General features: G+C 35.8%; 1 protein-coding gene across 1 annotated transcript in view; it reads left to right on the top strand.

Annotated features, from left to right (window-relative positions):
- Window positions 1-17,506, top strand: part of GRID2 (glutamate ionotropic receptor delta type subunit 2) — a 1,470,351-nt gene that overhangs the window by 1,167,382 nt on the left and 285,463 nt on the right. Inside the window, exon 11 of the mRNA XM_047856052.1 lies at window positions 270-608. Coding sequence (XP_047712008.1) covers window positions 270-608 — 339 coding nt within the window. The remainder of the gene's footprint in view (window positions 1-269; window positions 609-17,506) is intronic.

Genomic DNA, 17,506 nt, shown 5'->3' with positions numbered 1-17,506 from the left:
TGAAATATTCTTCATTGATTTCACATGCACTGATAATATGAACAAGGTCATTTATCTGACTCTGGTGGGGCAAGATTTGCAGTAAGAAATGCAAAATTCATACAGAGTTCTCCTCTAAGAAATATCTGCAGTGTTTTTCCGTTTATATAAAAAGACTAAAGATGTTGCCTGAGGCATCTATTTTCGTTTCCTTCAGGCAAGTTGAAGCACCACAAATCAAATTGTTTTCCACATTGTTAATTTATTATTTTCTGTTTTCAATTTTTCAGAGAGCTGACATAGGGATTTCTGCTTTAACCATCACCCCAGATCGTGAGAATGTGGTGGACTTTACAACACGCTACATGGACTACTCAGTGGGAGTACTACTTCGAAGGGCTGAAAAGACAGTGGATATGTTTGCCTGTCTCGCACCATTTGATCTCTCTCTATGGGCTTGCATTGCTGGCACTGTTCTTCTGGTGGGTCTTCTGGTCTACCTCCTAAATTGGCTTAATCCCCCACGATTACAAATGGGATCAATGACATCTACTACTCTCTACAACTCCATGTGGTTTGTCTACGGATCCTTTGTACAGCAAGGTAAGGAGAATAAAAAAAGCATTTTGGTATGAGAAAAGGATATGTTTCAAATGCCATGAATCAGTTAAGAGTGTTCAGTATCTGACATCAATAAGTGTTCTAAAGGGTCTTCACAGCAATGCTCAGAAAAGAACATTTCCAGATCTTTCCTAGAGGATCTCAAACACAGCAAGAGTCCTGCAAAAATGGTTCATTATCTTTTGATGTAGGTTCAATTTCATCAACAAAGCCAGAAATGAATGTCAGAGATAAGGTTCACAAGAAACTCAAGATCAGATTTCCCTTCCTTCCCGCCTAATATTTTTTTTTCCTTTCTCTGACATTCTGAGAAATTGCCTTATGAGGATGAAACAACTTACTACCAGACCAGATACTGTTTAATTATTTACATATGTAAGACATGTTAGGACTTGTTCTTTGTTCAGAGACATTGTTTAATGTATTAAAAATATTCATTGACAATGAAAAACTTTGATCAATTTAAGACTCTGATAAGAAATTTTGTTTTATTTTTCATCTTAATATATAATCTTTACCAGTGATTTAACTTACAATTTCATTGTAACAATGAAATGTAAAGAATGTCTTTGTTTTGTTATTCAATATTTAATTTTCCCTACTCTTTAAAATTGTCAAGTTAATTCTTTGGCTCTTACCATTTTAGAGTACAATAATAATTATTGAACTCCTTATTTGAGACTACAGCCATTGTACAGAATGAAATAATAATATACTTAGGGGATTGATAGTTTCTTACAAACCTGTCACATGTCACATGTATTGAAGAGGAGAAATATGTGTCACAATGGAGATACATGACACTTTAGCCTTAATATTTACAACTGTCAATAGCATCATATTTTTTATTCACACTTGCTATTAGATCTTCCATTAAATTTGAGTATTTGTTCTCAACTTCATACTCCTGATTGAGACCACTGGCCCAGAGAGGGCCGTGGACAGAGCCCTAAGGAAAGGAATGGGTAGATGGGCTTTCCGTGGTAACTGATAAGGAATGATGAGAAAGATCCAAGTACCGTGTATAGTATGCAGTGATATACATACAAAATAAAGGAGTATTTAAATATGTAGGGTTTGGTTGACTATGTTAAACATTTCAAAAAATCAAGTAAAATTAAGACTTGAAAGATATTTGCTGGATTTAGCAATAAACTTTGCTATAGGTAGTATTCCAGTGACTATAGCTACATAACAAGTTCCTCTACCAATTCTGTGGGTCAGAAGTTTAGACAAGACATTGGAAGGGTTGCCGGAGTCCAGCTCCAGCAGGTCCAGGGGTTCCCGAAGGATGAATGGCGTCGGCAAAAAAGTGAAAGTAAAACAAAACAAAAATAAAAATAAAAAACTAAAATAAAAAGCTAAAATAAGAAACTAAAATAAAAAACTAAAATAAAAATGGACACAAACAACAGCAGTGTGTTGAACTGGCCGATTTATTGCAGTAAACATGGCATTATATTTGCTAGTGATTTCCTTGTAACATACGTCATCTATGTTTTTCTAACATTACCCAATTCTAAAATTGTTCCTTTGTATAATCCCTCAGTAAGGAATAACATGATTGTTTTGTCATAACGTTCCCTCCTGCCCTTTGCTTATTGATTAATTTATTTTATTGTTTTTATTATGTATCTATGTTTATCTATAATTTATAAAGTATTTGCTTTGCTGTTTTCACGAAAGGCCATTTATCTCTCAACATCTCAAGTGGAACAGTTACAGGGACATGACCTCTTAGTTGTTTCCCTGAACCATTTGTGGTTTTAAAGAACAAAAGGGTTCGCCTGGGTCCGAGGTGCCAAGAAGTGGGCCAAGAGGGCCTTAGAAACCCACGCCTTATACATTCTCAGAGAGACAATGCACCTAGGAACCAATGAACCATTCTGTAGCTTTAACTGACTAGGTTCAATCATCATCTGGAATGCCTCCTGGGGGCCAGGTGGGCCTAGGGGTCAGAGTGACCTGTGTCCATAGATACACTCCTTAGTTACCAGAGTGGGGCTTTCGGATCCATATGTCTCTCCTTCGTTGGCCGCCTTTGCTGGCAAATGCATGAGGCTATCCTTCCTGTAAGTAGAGGAGTCTCCATGGGGATGGCAAGGGCCAAATGTAAGGCCGCACAATTTCTTGCGGAACCTTATTTTCTTCCCTAATGGTTCTTTTCCCAGGGGGCCTGCCGAGGGCAATTACCCAACAGACAATACCCCAGGTAGTTTTAAGACCAAACTACCTAAAAGCGGGAGGACAAGAAGCTTCACTGTCGGTGGGCCGCCTTGCAGTCACCAATCCATCCACAGCCCGGGCTTTGCCACACAGGCTGGGTAGCTCGACTTCCAGCAAAGAATGGCTTGTCTTTACTCAGTGATGTCTGAGGACTCGACTAGACGACTTAAAGTCTGAAGATGAACTCATCTGTAGGCTTGTGCATTTCACTTACATGTCTGGTGGCTGATGCTGACTGAGGGCTTGTAGCTTCAGTTTTCTTCTGTGGTCTCTCTTCATGGGATAGTTTGGCCTTTCTCACAGCACGATAGTTAATTTCTCCATAGAGAGCATTCCAAAAAGAGAAAAAAGAGTCAATAAAACAGACGAATATTACAATGCAGATTGGGGATCACAAACTTGTATGACAGTTTGAGTTCCTCTTGCAGGCAACGTACTGGTTGTGCCCATCGTATGGCTTTGTTACAAGATTTAAAATGGCTAAAAATTATGAAATTCTTAGATACAATAACTTCTATAAGGATCACATAATTATTTACGAAATAAATAAAAAACAAAAACTGATTAGATTCAGCTGTGGATAGTGAGGCACATGGAAAATGTATAACAAGGCAAATGATTTTAGATTATTGGAAAGATAATGATTAAAATGGTAGTTCTTATGGTACATGGAGCAATAAAAAAATTAGAAATACCAATAATGAGAATGCAATAAGAGTAGCCTGGAGAGTAATAGAGTAGTAGTAAGAGAGAATAGGGTTCTTGATGAGGCCAAAGAAAAGTGGAAACATCAGTGTGAGAGAGTTTGAAGTTTTTTTTTTTCAACGTTTTTTTATTTTTGGGACAGAGAGAGACAGAGCATGAACGGGGGAGGGGCAGAGAGAGAGGGAGACACAGAATTGGAAACAGGCTCCAGGCTCCGAGCCATCAGCCCAGAGCCTGATGCGGGGCTTGAACTCACGGACCGTGAGATCGTGACCTGGCTGAAGTCGGACGCTTAACCGACTGCGCCACCCAGGCGCCCCTGAAGTTTTTATTTATGGATTCCTGAGGTTAAGAGTTGTTGAAAGACTTTAAAGCTAATCAAGGAACTGAGAGCCTAGAGCATTGGATGAGCCATCTGCAATTATGGTCTGCTTGGAGGAAAATGAGCCACGTGCCAAGGTTGTCCATAAATGAGGAGAGATAGGAGACATTGACAGAGATGAGCACTGACTAAAAATAGAAGTTGGTATAGTTAGATGTAATTAACCTCTGTTTTCACCTCACTTCTTCCCAGTCCATCCAATTTTCTATATATGGTTTTAATAACCATCAATATCCAATTGACCACCACATCTGCATCATCCATTCTTTTAGTTTTGTATATCCAGTTGCTCTGGATATAGCAGAAGTACCGTGAATTCCAACATGCCAAGAAATTGAATTTATTTTATACTTTAAAGCTTTGTAGCCTCTCATATTCTCTATTCAAGCTGATACATTACTAACTACTCAGATAATCAGGTTAGAAACTTTGAAAATAGTTTTGATTTCTTCTTCCTTCTATCCCTTATATCCAACCATAATCAAGTCCTGTGAATTTTACCTTCTAAATATTTCTAGAAGTGGAAATCTTGTCTCACCTACGCAGAGAAGTCTACACTGCTCTCAAGATTAGGCCTAACTCATTTCTCAGGATCTTTATATTTCAGTTTTGTCCCCTGCAAATATATGCCCCACATACTTTATAGCTAGGTTTTTGCTATCAGGGAGAGCTAACCACATAATTTCCATTCTTTAAATATTTCCTTTGGCTCCCCACTGCCCACAGTTTAAAAGCTATTTAGAACATGAACAATATTCCACCAGTAGGCTCCTGTCCAGTGCTCAATTCTCATCTCTTACCACTCATGCATCACATTTAATTCTCTAGTTACTCCAAACAGCTTTTGTCCCTTGAACACAAGATTGTGTCATGACTCTCTGCCATTGCTTCTGCTCTTTTCAGTTCCTGAAATGCCTTATTACTAAGCTGCTTAATCTCTATTCCCACTCACTGCTTTCATATGGCAAGTTGTTATGCATCCTCTAATTCTTGCTTTGCTTTCACTTCTTTTAGGAAATGTTTAGTGGGATTAAGGACCATCTTCTATGCTTCTGAAGATATATTTATCATAGCACTTATAAACTATGGTGTAATTGCCTTTCCCCTCCCCCCATTTGTCTCCATCTGAGTCCTTTGAGCACAAAACAGTGTCTTATTTATCTTTATCATCCCTTTGCCTATAGTTCAGGGTCTTATATATATTAAGTGTTTGATAAATGCAAACTGATCAACTAAATGAATAACTACATGCTAAATTGTTAACAAAACCAAGAATGGAGTTAACTGCAATATTGTGCTTATTAGATTATAATCTGTTCCCCAATGGTCTAAACTCCCTAAACCTAACAGGAAGTTACTCAGACTGTCTCTACTGATGTATTTTATTAGGTAGATAAGACACAGAACTTTTGAATAAGGTCTCCAATTCATTGAACTTTACTTTTGAGGATGTTGATATGCTTTCTGAACTCTGCCTCTAGGTAGCCAAATTCTTGTAATTTTGGGAGCACATTAAAGAGAAAAAGATAAGTAAAATTACCCATATGGCTACCAGGCTTTTCTAGTTCTGTAAGCATGATACAGATATCAAAAGTTACAAATAGGTTAAGCACTTTTCCATCCTAACTGGGCCTTTAAATGAATTGTACAGCCGATAGGTTGATTGTACATTTATACAAATTCTTAGTGATGGATAATGCTGAATTGCATATGATTAACTACTCATCTTTGAAATGCTGCTATTCTTCCACTTCCTAACAATGAAAGGTGAATTCATTAAAAGATACAGAGAGCATCTTTACATTTTGATTAAAAATAAATCAAGAAAATGCTTCTAAAGCCTATGAAAAAAGAATCAGTCAATGACAGTGTCCATGCACAGGCAATGTAGTTAAAATTAGGTATAATTTTCAATAAAAACATAGTCTTTTTAAGAAGTACAGCTGTTATTCAGAATTACAGTCTTTATTGAATGAGTAGACAAGATTGAATAGGGCTAAAAAGCATTTTTATGTATTATCACATAAATTTCTGAAAAAAGAATTTAGGGACCACTAAAAGAAAAATGTTAAATATATGTGAGTTGTTTACTAATTCTGACTTTTTAAAAAAATATGTAACTTCAAAGCATTCTGGAAAAACAGCTCAGGGAATCCAACTGTGCAAAAGCAGTATGGCCCATTATAGAGATAAACTTGGTACATCTGTTTGGCTGGAACATTAGAGCTTGTGAATTAGATAGTGAAATGCATGAATGAGAGACCAATTTTATGCAAGTTTTGTTGTCATTTTATATCTTCTTTTATTTCCGTGTCTATGTGCATCTCTCTGCAATCAAATACTTAAACAACTAGGGTTTGATTTTTGAAGATCCTTATGTTTAGTTTATGGGCAGTGACTCTCAATTTCATCTGGGCTGGAGCGAAGGGTGCTCTGTGACTTTTTCACACACGTGGTTGTATGTAGTTATGTTTCCTGTTTATTTGCAATGGGAAATTTCAGAGTTTGCCTCACATGGTTTTGTCTGATCTATGAAGTATGAATACGTATAGTCCTGCAAAATATTTGAAGCTATTCCATATGTTTATTTACCAACAAGCATATATTAAGTACCAACTATATGCCAGGGACAAAAGGAAAACAAGGAATGAACTACATTAACCGGTTTAATAACTATTTCTTGGGTATGCTGTGTATTGTGCCCAACCTAGATGCTTTGAGATCTAGGTCATAAATAAGAAAGACACAGTTCTTTCAGGAATGCTAGGAACCAGCAAAATCGGCCACAGCCAAATGGGACCAAAAAAACCAAAACAAAAAAAAAACAAAAACAGAAAACACTTCTGATGAGAAGAGCAGACAGAATTATTGGAAAGAATAAAGAAGGAAAATTCCTTTGATAGCTTTCTTAAAGATCAAATAGCTCCACAGATGCCAGTGATGAATAGAAAGGGGGCCTTTAGGAATAGTAGAAGATAGCTTGATGGCTCCTGCACAAGAGTTAACAGGAGAGGAAAACCACGGTCTTTGAGATCCCAGAACAATATTTTGAAGAAAATAGTTCTTTCCACTGCCAGATGGATTGTAGTGTTACAGAGAATCACAACTTTCTCATTTCCATTAAGAGTCAGACATTCTTCTCTATCAAATTAAGCAACTAAAGAGCTTGCTGATGAGAGAGCATCTCTTTAAAACTTTGCATAGAAGAATAACTCAAAAAAGACATCCATTTTAATAGTGTAGATGTCAAATATATGAAATTTATCAATGTCCTAGTCACAAAACCCCAAAGGATTCAAACCTTATAATGTGGTAGCTAAAGCTATTCCTTTGTAATGTTATCTGATATTTCACATTCAATTTGAATATAACAAAAATGATATTGGCTAGCTCTGTTGTTTACTGATCCTAATGAACACAGGGAAAATGAGAGTAATTCCCAGTGACAGGCTAACTGGGCTATAGAGACAAATTTCTTCTGTGTTCTGTTCTTACAGATATTAACTCAAAAAAGCTCTCTGTAATTTTTATTTAGGTTCAAACAACATCTCTGTTGTTGCTAACTATGACTGACAGTCCTTAACGAAGGGAGCGCCAAGCATTCTGAGAGCTGTCACATCCACTTGAGAATTTCCCCATGCTGATTTAAAACATGACAAGGTGCTCATTTTCTTTCTTTTTATCACCAGAATTCACCACTAAAGAAAAAAAAAAAAGTTGAACTTTCACATTCTCAGATACTGTTCTAAGTCTATCTTTATGGGTGTGAGGAATTAGTAATTTGTATCACTAGACAACAATGTGATGATGCTAAGATGGGAATCCATTGGTTTACATTTCCAGTGAACAGTAATGGACTCCTAAGCAATTATTCCATGAATTATGTGCATGTAATATGCCCCCAAATTTCATTTCTTAATATCAGCTCTTCATGATTTGAGCCAGAAAATCCCTTCTCATGCTAAACTGGGCTTTTGAAGAGTTGAAAGTAACCAAAGAATGAGGCACAAATCATATCTCTACTTATAAAATGCTTATAAAACAAGAACTGGTGTAAACAACATTTTCTTGACTACTTTGAACTATTTAAGAATGCAAACTATAATTCTGCTTCAGATTCTGTGTCTCCCTCTCTCTGTCCCTCCCTCGATTCACACTGTCTCTCTCTCTCTGTCTCTCTCTCTCAAAAAAAAGTAAACATTGGGGCGCCTGGGTGGCTCAGTCGGTTAGGCCGCCGACTTCGGCTCAGGTCATGATCTGGCGGTCCGTGAGTTCGAGCCCCACATCGGGCTCTGTGCTGACAGCTCAGAGCCTGGAGCCTGTTTCAGATTCTGTGTCTTCCTCTCTCTGACCCTCCCCCGTTCATGCTCTGTCTCTCTCTGTCTCAAAAATAAATAAACGTTAAAAAAAAATTTAAAAAAAAGTAAACATTAAAAAAAATTTAAAAAAAAAGGGGGGGTGCCTGGGTGGCTCAGTCAGTTAGGCATCCGACTTCGGCTCAGGTCATGATCTCACAGTTCCTGGGTTCTAGCCCCATGTCAGACTCTGTGCTGACAGCTCAGAGCCTGGAGCCTGCTTCAGATTCTGTGTCTCCCTCTCTCTGTCCCTCCCCCACTCACACTCTGTCTCTGTCTCTGTCTCTGTCTCTCTCTCTCTCACTCTCTCTCTCAAAAAAAAAAAATGAACATTTAAAAAAATTTAAAAAAGAATGCAAACAGTAATTAAAAGCATTGTTTTAGTATTTAACAAAACAAAGGAGTCATTTCCTGAGAGACCTTAAAAACAAAAAACAAACAAACAAAAAACCTGAAGAGTGATTTTAAGATATTCTGAGTTGGTTTTCTCCAAAGTGCTGTAAGAAAAAACGTATTTTTAAAAACCTGTATTTTTTTAATTTTTATTTATTTTTGAGAGAGAGAGCATGAGTTGGGGAGGGGCAGAGAGAGAGGAGGAGACACAGAATCTGAAACAGGCTCCAGGCTCTGAGCTGTCAGCACAGAGCCCAACACAGGGCTGGAACTCACAGACTGCGAGATCATGACCTGAGCCCAAGTTACATGCTCAACCATTAAGCCACCCTAGTGCCCCCAAAATGTAAATTTTTTTAAAGTTTATTTATATTGAGAGAGAGAGAGGGCAGGAGGGGCAGAGAGAGGGAGAGAGAGAGAGAATCCCAAGCAAGCTCCACACTGTCAGTGCAGAGCCCCATGCAGGCTCAAACTCAGGAACCGTGAAATCATGACCTGACTGGAAACCAACAGTAGGATGCTTAACCGACTGAGCCACCCAGGTGCCCTAAAACTCTAAATTTAAGTGATGAAAAAGGAGGTGTTACAAGTCCTTTAAAATAGCATTGACATCATTGTAGCTCTCAGTATTTACAGTATCATATTACAATACCCTTCATCTTAAGTCATAACAATAGAGTCAGGGGCACTGTGTGGCTCAGTGGGTTAGGTGTCCAACTCTTGATTTCAGCTCAGGTCATGATCTCACAGTTCTGAGTTCAAGCCCTGTATCAGGATCCACGCTGACAGCAAGGAGCCTGCTTAGGGTTTTCTCTCCCTCTATCTGCCCCTCCCCTGCTTATTCTCTCTCTCTCTCTCTCTCTCTCTCTCTCTCTCTCAAAATAAGTAAAACTTCAAAACATTTTTTAATTTAAAAAAAGAATAGGGTCCGACATCACCAAATATAAATGTATCCTAAAGGTGATTTAGGATTTACCAAACTTAAAATATTGGGATCAAAAGACTATGGGTGGTAATAGAGACCATCAGTCTAGAATACAAATTTGGAAATTCAATTTTTGTTTGACCTGAATCATATTTCCCATTCACCTATGGATATGTATTTAGAAGTTTAATAATGATGGTTATAAAAACATGGGAAATTGATCCCAGCTTTAAAAAACAGTATCAGCATATTTTGAAAATTAAGACTCTTAGAATTCACTCTAGCTCTAATATGCATACGATAAGGCAGCTATCATCTCTGGTTTACATACTGATGAGTAAAAAAGTCCTCTGGTACTCTTGTTAAATACTCTCGAATGTGGCATAGCCTTTGCTTTAATTGTTCACAATTTTAAGGCAGAGAAATTGCAATGTGTAATATAAAGTATAAATTCACGTTACCTATGTCATCATATATAATAGCATCTCTTATTTGTAAGCTACGTTTCTTGATGACAATTGTTCTTTTTTTATATTGAGATTTAACAAAGACCAATGCATGATCCATATTTCCACACTATGGACCCGTAAAATTGCTCTTGGATTTGTGGCTGTGCCCAAAATTTATAGAGTCTCTTTATATTCACAACTCTGTCTCTTGGACTCTAAATTAGCAATCCATTTGGAACAGCCACACAGTTTGTCCTCTCTGCTTCAGTTCTTTTCTAGCTGTTAATATTTATGTCCATTGTTAAAGCTCTATGTTAGCATGTACTGAAAGTATTTCTTCTGCCTTTACTATTTTAAATTCTTTATTCTCTAGGAAATATCCGTTTATATATTAAATAAGAGTTATTTGTCTAATCAGAAGGATGAGTAGGACAGCATGGTGTGTGTCTTCACGAAGCTTTCAGTGTACAAAAGAAACAGACTAATAAACATAGCTCCGTCGTAGAATCATAATTATCATGTTGAGGAAAGCACAAGTCATCATGGGCTTGGGGTTGACAGATATGCTGCTGTTTGGCACACTGCAATTTAGTCAAATACATACCAAGTCATGACCTATCAAAATGAGGAACACAGACTACGAACCAATTTTTTGCATAGTGACAATGGAAGAAATGAATTGTCCAATTAACTGGCTTTATCTTTGCTTTCTGATCTATAGAATAAAATGCTAGGTTATTTAATTTTTTTTCTTTTAGCTGTAAAATTGTATGATTCCATAATATCAATATCTAATTAGAGAAATATTTTCTTATCTTTCTGTTTCCATGAGATACAGTTCAGTTTTAAATCCTGTATCTACCACTTACTAGCTATATGACATTGGACAAGTTGCTTAACCTCTAGGTGCCTCGGTTCCCTGAATAATAATTGCCTACTTCATCAGGTATTTGAAAACTTAATAGTTCATGGATATAAAACACTTAAAACTTTGTGAATGACATAAAATAGGCACTCACCGTTATAATTATAATTACCTCACCATTTTTTCAGGCCACAGCAAGAGATAGAATCAACCACAGTGTTTAATGCTTTATACACTCACAGTTACCTCAGAAAATAAGGATTCTTTTAAAGAAGCATATTATAATTAGGCATATAGAAATATATTAGGAAAACTAATCTAGCTAATAAAAGTGCTTATAGTAAAAACCATATACTAACAAGTTTATAGTAACTTTGTCATTTGACCAGATATGAAAAATTAAAACATTTTTTTCCTGTGTAAGTACATCATTATCACATGTATTTGTGGTAAATGGTAGCATAACAGGCCCAAAAACATAACAAACTAGTGCACCCAAATTGAATGGAATTACAAATTTTGATTCAGGATGCTTCCAGTTTGCATATTACCTCTTTTAAGAAGATTGTTTAATTGAGGGGAGCTAATCTAATAAGAACTATGTAAATATGTGTTTTGTATTTGGAATTATGTCCTGAAATCTGTAACTAAATTAGCACAAAATGGAGTATGAGCATCATATAGAAGGCTAATTTTCCAAAACTAATCAATGTTCACGAAGTGCCATTGATGGCAGTTTAGAACCATTTGGACCCATTCCAGAATTGAAATGATAATGATGATCATGATCATGATCATGATCATACTTCAATTTTTGTTTATTACACTCAAAATACCAGTATTGAAACCAATAATATTTAACAATTTTTATTGAGGTGTAATTGACATACATTATATTAGTTTCAAGTATACAACATAATTTTTTGATAATTTGTATATATTGTGAAATGATCACCACAATAAGTCTAGTTAATATGTGTGCATAGTTACCCAATTTTGATGAGATTAACTGCAATCACCATGTTGTAGTGACCTCCCCATGACTTGCTTATTTTATAACCAGAAGTTTGTACCTTTTGCCCTCTTTCAACCATTTGGGCCACACTATCTCTGACAACCACCAATCTGTCCTTTGTATCTGAATGCTCAGGTTTTTTTTCATTTGTTTTGTTTTAAAAAAAATTTTTAAATGTTTTTATTTATATTTGAGAGAGAGATACAGAGAGACAGAACTTGAGCGGGGGAGGGGCAGAGAGACAGAGACAGAATCTGAAGTACACTCTGGGCTCCAAGCTGTCAGCACAGAGCCCCATGTGGGGCCTGAACCTGTGAGCAATGGAATCATGACCTCAGCCGAAGTCAGATGCTTAACCAACTGGCTACCCAGGCACCTATCATTTGTTTTGTTTTTTAGATTCCACGTGTAGGTGAGACCATATGGTATTTGCCCTTCTCTGTTTGACTCATTTCACTTAGAATAATGTCCTCAGGGTCTATCCATGTTGTTGCAAATGGCAAGATTTCATTCTTCTCCATGGTGAATAATATTCCCGTGTATACAATGGAAAGAATGGAAAAAATATATATATTAAAACTTAAAATAAATACGTATATTAATATATATGTATTTCTTCACCCATTCATCTGCCTTAATGGACACTAAGGTTGTTTTTGTATCTTAGCTATTGTAAATAATGCTGCAGTGAACATGGGGGTACATACATGTCTTCAAGTTAGTGTTTTCATTTTCTTTGGATAAATACCCAGAAGTGGAATTTCTGGATCACATGGTAGTTTTGTTTTGAATTTTTTGAGGAAAGTCCATACTGTTTTCCAGAGTGGCTGCACCAATTTACATTCCTCCCAACAGAGCTCAAGTGTTCCCTTTTCTCCACATCCTTGCCAATCCTTTCATCATCAACAAATCTTTTCATCGTTTTGATAATAGCCATTCTAACAGGTGTGAGGTGATATCTCATTGTGTTTTTTAATTTTCATCCTCCTGATGATTAGTGATATTGAGCATCTTTGCATGTGTCTTTTTGGAAAAATGTCTATTCAGATCCTTTGCCCATTTTTTAATCGCATTGTTTTTTCTTCTATTGAGTTGTATGAGTTTTTTATATATATTTTGGTATTAGTCCCTTATCAGATATATGATTTGCAGCTATTTTCTCCCAGTCAGTACATTCATTACCTTTTCATTTTGTTGATGCTTTCCTTTGCTGTGCAGAAGCCTTTTAATTTGATATAGTCTCACTTGTTTATTTTTGCTTTTGTTGCCTTTGTTTTGGTGTCAAATCCAAAAAATCATTGCCAAGAGCAATGTCAAGAAGTTTGCCACCTATGTTTTCTTCCAGGAGTTTTGTGGATTCGGGTCTCACATTCAAGTCTTTAATCCATTTTGATTTAATTTTTGTATATGGTGTAAGGTAATGGTCCAGTTTCATTCTTTTGCTATGTCAGTAACGATTTAATTGTTTAAGGTATTGATAAAACTAAAAGCAACTTTGTCTATTATACATAAATATAACCTATCTTAAATACTATGCTAAAATTTTGAATTCACTGATAGAATTCCTTTAAACTTAAGAGAATTGCTGAACTCTGGTTTCATTGTTAAATATAAGTAATGCTTATATTATAGATACTTTTGAAGTACAATATGATGTATAGGAAAGTTATCAATAATATATGTAAGTATATGTTCCAATTTGTTTGTATTATTGCAGCACTGGTATACATAACACCAGATATAAGGTTAATTTTAAGATGAAAACAATTTCCAAGTAACTAGTGAAATTTGTGACTTTAATCTGAGAAAACCAAAGCACATAGTATTGTGAGTTAAATTTGTGAGTTAAAGCAAAGAATCTGCCATTCCAGTATTCACAAGGTTGATTCTAAATTAAAACTGTCTATAATATCACTTGATCAATATGAGCAATCTAAAAATAAATCATAGTATTGAAATTACTGAGAAGGAATAAAAGGTTTTTGGATGTCTTCCAAAATATTATTTTAATACAGTCTTTGCTGAGAAAAGTTACTAAGTTCCTAAAGCAATAATCATTCATTGCCTGAAATAGAATTTTTTGAAAAGTATGTATTTTAAGTGGAGGTGATCCTAATTTTTTTGGCTTTCAAATTTTGCAATAGTATGATTCACATAATTATCAGCAAAGTTGTGAAGAATTGTTGATGGTATTCGATTCTACCTCAGATCCTTCTAACATCATGATGGTCTCTTCTTTCTGAATGTAAAGTAATTTTGCTATGTCAGCAGGACTGTCTGCAAGCACCATATTTCTATACTATTGTTATACTATTCAAAGAGTAAGGCCACTTAGTCTTTAGTCCTCTGCCTTACATCACCACCCAAGGAGAACTATAATCCTCTAGAAATGCATTGCCTGGAGTGTGGCACTGCTTAATAAATCACTTCATCTTATTTATCTTTCTCTTGACATATATCTAGCAGCAGGAACCATTATCCTGTGACAATGTTAAGTTCCATTGACATTTTCTCTTAATTAACCACACCACTGGCTACAAATTTAACATTGGGAATAAATTTTCTTTATTTAATGCTATCATGAACAAAGGAAGTGTTAAGTTTGTCATGCATTCATTGTCTTAACAGATATTGAAATATCTCTGTTACTTTTTCAGACCAGTTTATTCTGCTGAGAAAATCACAAACAGAATTTATATGTAGAATCATGTTGCATTGGGGCGCCTGGGTGGCTCAGTCAGTTAAACGTCTGACTTTGGCTCAGGTCATAATCTCACGGTTTGTGAGTTCAAGCCCCACATCAGGCTCTGTGCTGACAACTCAGAGCCTGGAGCCTGCTTTGGATTCTGCCTCCCTCTCTCTCTCTATCCTTCCCCGACCAGTGCTCTGTCTCTGTCTCTAAAAAAAAAAGTAAAAAAAAAAAAAAAAAGAAAAAGAATCATGTTGCATTACTTCTTTGTTAGGCAACTGACCAATAAGACAAATGCACTTTTTCATTAAATATCTTGATGAATGTATGAGAGCTCTATTATATGTCTGAATTCCTCTGTGATATCTATTTCTTCAGTCTACTGAGTGACTTTTATGTACATTTTTACAAATTGAAAGAAACATTCCAGATTAAATATGTCTTATGTATTTTAATCCTAAGTATTTTGGGTTCAAATTAAAAATCACTCATTTATTGGGGTACCTGGGTGGCTCAGTCGGTTGAGCATCCAACTCTTGATTTTGGCTCAGGTAATGATCCCACGGCCACGGGATCAAGCCCTGCATTGGACTCCATGCTGAGCATGGAGCATGCAGCATGCTTAAGGTTCTTTATCTCTCCCTGTGCCTCTCTCCCCCACTCATCTTCTCTCTCTTTCTAAAAAGATAAATAAATAAAAATCACTCATTTATTCAACATCATTTTTTTTATTTTTTAATGTTTGCTTATTTTTTAGAGAGAGAGAGAGACAGAGACAGAGTGTGAGTGGGGAAGGGGAAGAGAGAGAGGGAGACACACAATCTGAAGCAGGATCCAGGCTCTGAGCTGTCAGCACAGAGCCCGATGCGGGGCTCAAACTCATGAATGGTGAGATCACGTTTAACCAACTGAGCCACCCAGACATCCCTATTCAACATTATTGAATGTCTATAGTGTGACAGGCACTATTCAAGATCCTAGAGATACTTTTCTGAGCAAAGCAAAGATTTAGGCTCTAATGGAGTTTTTATTCTAGTGAAAGAAGACAGATAACAAACAATAGGTGAAAGAAGGGAAGAAAAGAAAGACTGACAGAAAGAAAAAAAGAGAGGAAAGAAAGAAAGAAAGAAAGAAAGAAAGAAAGAAAGAAAGAAAGAAGGAAGGAAAGAAACCATATATAGGTATCATATGTATATATACACATATGATACCTAGATATGGTGAGAGAGAGAATTTTTTTCCCTATATCAAACCAAACTTCTAATAATGGCTTTCATGCAGAGTAGGATTTAATAATTATCCTGTTCCTAAATCATCAGTAGTAAGCTTCTCTATAGAAAATTTTTCCTGTAAAGGAATATAATTGAAGGTCTTTATTACTATTATTTGCTTGAAATTTATATATACTTCACCTTTATCCAAAAAGATCATAAAATCTGATAACATTCATAATAACACTGGGTTCTTTTGCTTCTCCCACAGAAAAATCATAGCGTTTACTCCCAGTTTTCCTTGTCAATTCCAGTTCTTTGATTAAAAATTTCTTGATTTTTAAATTCACAGTCATTTGGCCAGCTGGAATATAAGATTAGATATACAGTAGCTTCACTGGAAATCTGTAAGCTCAGCATTGTCCCTCAGAAAACCTTCCTTTAAAAATGCTGTGCAGTTCATCCTTTGACGCTATACTTAATCTCTAAACCATAGGAAAAACAATGTCAAATCTTGTTACCAATACCGGGAAATGGTACAACTATTGTTGTATAGGTCCCCCTATAGTGGTGGCAGAGAGTTGTATAGATTAGTGACACTTCTGAAGACTAAATATTTTAAAGTGAGTCTTTAATATTCAGTCCTCCAAATATAGAACATGGTTTAGGTTAAAGAGTGAAAATTAAAATGTTCACTCTGACGTTCATTGATTTTTTAATTTTTTCTTCTGAGCTAGTATTGACCCAATCGACATTCTACAAATGCTGACTTGAATTGGGTTAAGCAAGTTGGAAATTATATTTGATGACCTGAATAATTCATTAAAAAGGATAAGCATTAGAACTTGCTTTAGTAGCACAAACACATTTTTTATAATAATGTAAGATAATGAAGCTGGCCACATGCAATGTCCAGGATGGACACTTTTAGGTTGGAATGAATAACTTTTATGCTACTAAATTACACAGAATACATATCTAACTGATGAACCAAAAGAGAGTAATTTGGCTGAGAATAAGTCATTCCTGGCACTAAAAGGCAATTTAAAATGCATTTACACCCAGGAAAGCTTAGAAAATGAGCAGTAATTGCAGAGGTCAAACTTGTAAACTGGCTATACTTACTTGTTTCACTCCAAGACTTGAGTGCAATGACATTTAAACCACAAATCTGTGACTATCTGAGACTATCATTGATTTTATGTACCTTATCAACTGAGAATATTATAAATAATGACATGAGTACATATCCAAGGTATAGAAAATTCCACATACCAAACAAATACCATCATGATGAAATGTTATGAGTTTATAAACTTTATTACATATATATCCATATATATCCATACACACACACACACACACACACACATACACACATACATCCTTTAGAATACCTCTTCCTGATATGTTACTATAGTTTAATATACTTCATTACACTAATTGATAAAAATTGAAAACAAATATTGTGTAATGCAAAGGTGACAGAAACTAACCCAACGTATATGATTTTCAAAAACAAGAATCAATAAGCTATATTGTTTAATTTTTTCTCATTGCTTTTAAATAGTAGCTAAATAGTCTTACAAAATAAGAAGCATTTTTGGGCACCTGGGTGGTTCACTTGGTTAAGTGTCTGACTTTAGATTTCAGCTCAGGTCATGATCTCATGCTTTGTGATATCAAATCCC

The sequence above is a fragment of the Prionailurus viverrinus genome, chromosome B1 (genome assembly GCF_022837055.1).
Source record: "Prionailurus viverrinus isolate Anna chromosome B1, UM_Priviv_1.0, whole genome shotgun sequence".
In the NCBI taxonomy this organism is placed as follows: Eukaryota; Metazoa; Chordata; class Mammalia; order Carnivora; family Felidae; genus Prionailurus; species Prionailurus viverrinus.
Note: the sequence above shows the minus strand (reverse complement) of the source record. Positions and strands in the feature narration are given on the sequence as shown.